Source organism: Sinocyclocheilus grahami, unplaced genomic scaffold, assembly GCF_001515645.1.
Source record: "Sinocyclocheilus grahami isolate Dianchi unplaced genomic scaffold, SAMN03320097.WGS_v1.1 scaffold20.1, whole genome shotgun sequence".
NCBI lineage: Eukaryota > Metazoa > Chordata > Actinopteri > Cypriniformes > Cyprinidae > Sinocyclocheilus > Sinocyclocheilus grahami.
This window is the reverse complement of record NW_015505199.1, coordinates 2,751,644-2,758,848: the sequence shown is the minus strand read 5'-3', so window position 1 is coordinate 2,758,848 and position 7,205 is coordinate 2,751,644. Positions and strand designations below refer to the sequence as shown.

Below are 7,205 nucleotides of genomic sequence, written 5' to 3'. Positions count from 1 at the left end.
TTCCATTTTTGGTGAAAAGGATCCACAAGGCATGATGTGAAAGAGACAAGTGAGACGAAAACTCCAGGAAGAGAGAAGGTCAAAGTGCTGATCAATCCTAGGGTGGAAAATGGTTTGAGAAAGGATTTGGGACAACAGATACAAATAGAGAAAAAGGAGACTCGCTGTGAGAGGAAGAAGATCAGTGCAGCACACTTAAGCTCAGGATGTCTGGCAGAGCGTGGAGATAGAGATATGGCCAAAAGTGCCAAGCCTTCTGTCTGCTTTTGGCTCCCACAAGAGCAAAACTCCCTGCAGACTTGTTACAATACCCTACAAAAGACCTCTTCCAAACCAAGAAGGACTGAGTATTATTAGAAACTGAATTTTGTTTCCAGGGACATGTACTTGATGGACGCTTCACGATTAAGATGAGAAGTGGGAGTGTGTGTTAGAGAGAGAAAGAGGGAGAGACTCCAGGAGGAGTCCACTTTGGAGGGCAGTCTCTCTTAATCTGGTGAATTGAGAGGTGAGGAGTAATTTCCAGTTTTCCTGGACTGTTAGTGCAGCAGATGAAAAGGCAACCACACTCCACCCCGCTGTAATTAAAACATACACACACTTCGTCATCTGGTGAAGAAAGAAAAGACAGATAAAAAGCAACTCGTTGCTAATAAATATAGCATCTTTTCTCATTTCAATTATGCATATATTAAAAAACCTCAAAGAAAACTGAATATATTTCAAAGGTTTGATGTCACTAACCTTGCACACTTTGCCAAATCCAGAAGTTATTTCATCCTCAGAAGTGATTGCTGTGTCAGAATGGCGTCTTGTAAACAGAACTTTGGACTGATAAAAACGTGTCCTTACTCTCGAAAATTGTGTGAAACCAGCCAATCAGACTAGACCATGGGTGTGAAAAGACTTCTTTTGACTGACATTTAACTCAAATGATTTTACGCTGAAGGTACAACTGGGTTTGTGTCTAGGTTGTACCATTTTCTGATTCCTAGGTAGACAGATTGAATGACAAGTAGAACGGAAGACAGAGCGATATAACGATACACAGACAGACAGTGATAGATAGAACTACAGACAGACATTTTTGGCATTCAAACTTTTGCTTTGACCAATATTGGCTTTGATCAGTATTTTCGACACGCCTCTGTATGCTAGAAGAGGTGTGGGCTGAGGATCCATCCTAGTAATCAGTCTAACAGTCTTAACTCATATCTGCCTCACTCTACCCATCTCCAATTAAACCCGAGGAGACGGCAATCTGCCACACAATATGCTTTGTCTCCCTTTAAATTATACACACAACCTCACAACTGTTCAATAAAGAAAATGCATCCCCCCCCCCCCCCCCCCCCCCCCTCCCCTGATCTAATTTTTGATGTTGCCTGGAGGAAAGGCTTTGCGATGGCAGCTTGAGACGCATCAATGCATGTTCAAAAACCAACAGATGTCTGTTTCTCTTTCTCTAGTTGGACAGTCTGTGTTCGTCTTGGTTGCAACAGTTAGAGAACAGCCAGACCTACACATTGTTATTGCGGACCGTCTGTCAAGTAGATTCACATCCAACAGCAGAGCGAATAATAGAAACAGTCGTTGTAAAAAGCACGCAGTGGGGAAAAAAGTACACACTGTAATAACAACAAAAGTCATTTGAAGCATAATTAACAAAAGTAGTATGAATCAACACACATGTATCTACACAAACGAGTCTTAACCTCTTTTACTTGACCTTCATTCTCAGTTGACCTGACATGTCTTGAGAAGAACCAGTGTTTTGGCTGTGACCCTTTAACCTCTTCGGATCTCCCTCTCGTAATGTGGAAAGCCAGCTGACAGCAGGCATTAAATAGGAAGGGAATGATCTGGTTTGCTTCACGGACTAGTTTTGGCCACTACTCGGGCAGAACTACATTCAGCAGAATTACATATCCTCTGCCTCTCCGGTTTGTCCTATTAAGCTGGAAAAAAGGCACCGGGACTGGGTGATTTCTTGTGTTCCTGTCTTTTTGGAGTAGGCTGAGAGCAGATGAGTGAGAAAGAAAGAGGCAGTTCATAAAAAAATAAAGAAGCAGAGAGCAAAGAACATGGGACACAGAAACACAGAACATCCTCTCTCGGGGTTACGCTTGCGGCGGCAGTGGATCATTTAGAGATTAGATGGTGAGAGTGAGTGCCTGTCTGATGCTACTACAGAGGGGAACGAGGAAGGCCGTGCTTCATTAGCATTGCTCTTGCTGGAGCGGTCCGTGGTGCTGATCGGAGCTGTGATCCCGCTAAGGGCAGCACTACACACACCGCCTGCAGAGAGCCTGATGTTTCGGATGACTAAACGCAAATAAAAAGCATGGAGGAGAGGAATCTGCGTTCTTTGGAAAGTGGACGTGTGACATTGCGGCTTTGGACATGAATGCAAATGGATATGATTTAATTTCGGCACAAAGAGCTATTCGACTGCACTGACACGGCCTGTTGTTGTGATGGGTTTTTATCCTCTGGTAACCGCAGGTCCGTTTAGGCCGCAGGAAGTGCGCTGCATGCACACAGGGTACTTAAATGGAGATTGGGTGAGGGGATTATTGTCAATTATGTTGTTTTCTGGGTTATTGGTTTCAAAGAATACCAATATGGTCTCTTTTCAGACTCATTCAATTTGACTGCTGAGCAATGTTGTCTTTTATGTGATCTATTTTGTGAATCCAATCTGTGGCTTAGTGCAATTTACAAATACTTAAGCTTAGTTGCAAAAGGTAGTGAACAAACTACATGGAAAGCATTTTAATGCACTATAGGCATGTAAGACCAAATGTAGGTAACAATATGCAGCATGCTAAGGGAACTTGTTCTAAGGTTTTTTCTCCTCCATTTCAAGATCAATATTTTAGGATACATTTATGTACACTATAGTTTGGGGTTGGTAAGATAATTTATGCTTTTATGCTCACCAAGGCTGCATTTACTTGATTGAAAATACAGTAAAAAATTTAGAAATTTTCCTATTTAAAATAACTGTTTTCAATATTGATGATATATTTAAAACAATTTATTCCTGTGATGGCAAATATAAATTTTCAGCATCTTTACTCCAGTATTAATCAATTGATCAATTTAATGCCACCTTGGTGAATAAAAATATTAATTTAATACAACAACAACAACAAAAAACTTAAAACTATTACTGACCCCAGTTTTTTAAACAGTAGTGTATAAATAAGAGATGTAAGCTTTGACAAAAAAATAAAAAAATAAAAATGGAGTATGCCATGTCACACTACGGGCAACTACTGTCACTGCTTGACATGTCATGTCAATTACCCATGTATCGTCACGAAGATGGCAATTCCAAGCTCTGTGGAAAAAAAACAACGACAGCCACCACTAAAATAAAATCATCTTCAGTGAACCAGAATGTTTACTATATATACTCTCTCTCTCTCTCTCTCTATATATATATATATACATACAGTCAAACCAAAAATTATTCAGACACCAGATATAATTTTTGATATTTTTTTTTACTATTGGGTGCAGGACACTATAGTTAATTTATGTAAGTGAGGATAGCAAAATGTTTACAAGTAAACTGTGACATATTATACCCAAATATTCTTAATACAGTGGACTACCAGTAGCATTTATAAAAACTTGGGAGAAAAAATTATTCAGACACTTTGACCTGACCATGTTTGCTTAAGTGTTATCTGACATTATCAAGATGAATTTGTTGACAGTTTAACTGAGTTCTAGCTATATTTTATTACCATTTTCTAAACTATAGCGAATAAACTGTGATAATGTGTGAAATTTTGAAGGTGTCTGAATACATTTTGGTTTGACTATCTATCTTTTTAATAAATATACTATAAATTAAAAAAATATATAGTTCCATTTAAAAGTAGTATCTAACTAAAAATGACTATTTTATCCAATATTTGTCAGGGTCATCTAATTTCCTTTGATTTGATATCTTCCACGTACCTCACATGACAAGCAGTACTTGAATGTCACGAGCAGTTGCTGCCAATGTCAGTCATTCACATAATGCTGGCTAAGAATGTGACAGACAGCAAGTTATCTGCTATCAATTCTTTATTTTAAGCAACCAGCATTCCCAAACTCTAAATAACTCCAGCGCCCTAGTGCTGTGAAGGGGCAAACCGACCTCCCCCATTTCCACTGGATTAATTAAACTGGAACAGACACCTTTGGAAACAGCATTAATTATTATTTTTCAATACAATAAACAGTGTGATTGTGGGTTGAACAGACTTTCATCTCTCCAGGAGGTGCCAGCCTCCCTCCCTAACCTCAACCCGGCTCTCAGGTAACCGTGCATAAAATGAGATTTCTGAATGAATGAGAGGATGTGCCAGAACATATGCACCCTTTTAATGAGGGAAACTGACTGAGTAAATGGAAGGGAAAAAAAAGAAAAAAGAACTGGCATTCGTCTGTTTTGAAGCCAAACAAAAGACTTTGTTCTCTGCATCGTTTTTCTTTTCTTTATTTTATTTGAAACGTTTCACCAAAGGATGTCACTGCAATAATGTCTATCCAATAACAGGAATGTTGTTTCAAAGAATCAAAAAAGGTGATGGGAGTGCAGTAAGTCCAGGGAGAATGAGAGAGAGCGAGAAGAGATGTGATTTCACAGGTAATCTCAATCTAATGTCATACCTGATTGACAGCAGGACAGAGGGAAAATCACATCAGGAATAATACAGAAAACATCATAAGGAAGAACATGAAAACTCGTCAATTATACAATGAGAAAACACATGCACACAACAAGACAAAAAAACACAAAAAGGAAACTAAAGAAATTGAGTGTCTAACATAAAAAAAAATGGAAATGTTATTTGGAAAAGCCGCAGATCCAAGAATAAATGTGCAGAAGAGGAGTGTGCATTACATAAGTGAGGTTTGCTAAGTAGTACAAATACTCCTGGCACTCAGGGATCTGCTGTCAGCGGCTCTTCTAATACAGAACCGCTGCTCTTGCATAGTGCCGTCTCTCTTGAGGGGGCCTAAAGCCAACTAATACATTCTTTTTAATCTCAAAAACAGAAAAAAATAAGTACACAAGTCATTGTTTTTAAGTACAACGATTTCCATGCATATTAAAACATTTTATTAATTTGAATACATATACATGAATACAAACATAGGTCAAAAAGATTAACACTGAAAAATAAATGATTTATATTTATAATAAACATGTATAGCTAAGATAAAGCTAATATTTTGGGGGGTTTATGAAAGGGTTAAATAAGTCTGAATGCGGAAAGGGAAAATTAGATTTGATACATTTGAACTGTTATAGGTCTATGTAAGTGAAAATACACATTTATGAATGCCTTAAAGAGCAGCATGAAGCTTTTTAAAGAGTAATAATTGGTCTGTTTATGACATAAAAAAAGACCAAAGGTCATTCTAAACAGTCTGGTAATTAGCTGCTTAATAAAACATAGCAAAGAGTTTTCATCCTGGACCCGACCAGCACAAAGACTCGCACTTCTGTGGACAACAAGTCTGCTGTTAGACGTAAAAGGGCAGAGGAGACGGATGGGAAAGGTTAATTATTAAGACTTTTCCTTTGCGTGTATGAGCGCAACCCGACGGCATTTATTAGCAAAAAGTGACTGCGAGCTATGTGTTTCTTTTTTGTGTCCGTGTCACCGTACTGACTACAGAGGTCAAACCCGAGAGGTCTGGGGAAGCGGTGATGTCATCATAGGGCACGCAGGCGGGCCAGCAAGGCCTCCACATCTGTGTCACCATTGGATGAGCAAAGTGTCGGAGTTTGCTCTTTTTCCTTCTCTCGCGCTCTGGCTTTTTCTCTCTCCCCCTCGGGCCGGTGGGTCAGCCTGTGGGCTGCAGAAGGATGTGGCTCACTCTCGTAATGAGGCTCCTTGGTAGTGGGTGCTCGTGTCGAGTTGAAATTGATATTCTGCCGCGACCGTGACCTTTGCAGAGGTGCCTTCATGTTTTCTGCGGGAGATATGGGAGGGAGGGAGAGATAGGAGGAAAAAAACAAAACAGGTTCTCATGAAAACGTTTATAAAAGTTAGCAGCTCTTTGAGGACGGGTCATGCCGACATTAAAGTCATCAAATAAATGAGAGAGGAAGACGGAGAGCAATGCAGCTGACAGCACAATAAAAAGTATTGTGAGGCACACATGTAGAAGTTTGCTCACCTCAGTACTGTCACCTCTCACCTGAAAACAGGTTCTCATGAAAACGTTTATAAAAGTTAGCAGCTCTTTGAGGACGGGTCATGCCGACATTAAAGTCATCAAATAAATGAGAGAGGAAGACGGAGAGCGATGCAGCTGACAGCACAATAAAAAGTATTGTGAGGCGCACATGTAGAAGTTTGCTCACCTCAGTACTGTCACCTCTCACCTGTTTTATTGCCGCTGCTGTTTTTCTAGCCTTTCCTGCACTAAATCTCTGATCTGTGATGTGGCGCAGGGGCTGGTGGGAAGACGTCACACTGACTTAATGCTCTGCACTGCTTTACTACCTCAGCACATCTACCTGAACAACTTAAACCCATCAGACTGATGCAACCCCTGACGTCCTTCTCTTACTCACTCTTACAAGCCATCCAGACTGTGAGAGATACACGCAGAGGAGTTCAAATGTCTGAAATCAGGAGCAAAAATGCTTTGATTTAGATTTTTTATACATTTTTTAATGATAAAATATTAGCATAACAATTTGCCTGAAAAAAAAAATTCATAAAAAATAAGACTAGATAGAAAATAAGAAATAAAATGTAAATAAAATGCAGTATCTTATTCAGTTATCTTTGTTTTAAAACTTAAAAAAAAAAAAAAAAACCTTGAGAGTTTGATTTTGAAGTGTAAATTAATAAAATATGGCCTCACTGGAAGTCTGTTTCCAGAGTAACAAAAATAAAAAGTAACTGTGAGAAAAAGTCAGAATTTTCCAAAATGATTTCTCACATTTGTGATTTTCCATTATTCAGACTTCATATATTGCATGTGTATTTTTTCAGTTTACACTTGCATGTGCACAGTTTCAGTTTAAAGAAATTACAAATAATAATACAACTGTAATAATAACAAATAATAACTGAAATAATTAAGATTTGCAATTGTGAGATGAAATCACATTGTGAGAACAAGTCACAAATGCAAGGAATAAAGTTGCAAACTAAATAGCAATAGCAAATGTGAGA

At 38.7% G+C, this 7,205-nt stretch overlaps 1 protein-coding gene across 1 annotated transcript in view; it reads right to left on the bottom strand.

Moving 5' to 3' along the window:
• Window positions 1-5,222: 5,222 nt before the first annotated feature.
• Window positions 5,223-7,205, bottom strand: part of LOC107556337 (protein diaphanous homolog 3-like) — a 215,796-nt gene continuing 213,813 nt past the window's right edge. The window contains exon 21 of the mRNA XM_016239434.1: window positions 5,223-5,988. Coding sequence (XP_016094920.1) covers window positions 5,729-5,988 — 260 coding nt within the window. The 3' untranslated portion in view covers window positions 5,223-5,728. The remainder of the gene's footprint in view (window positions 5,989-7,205) is intronic.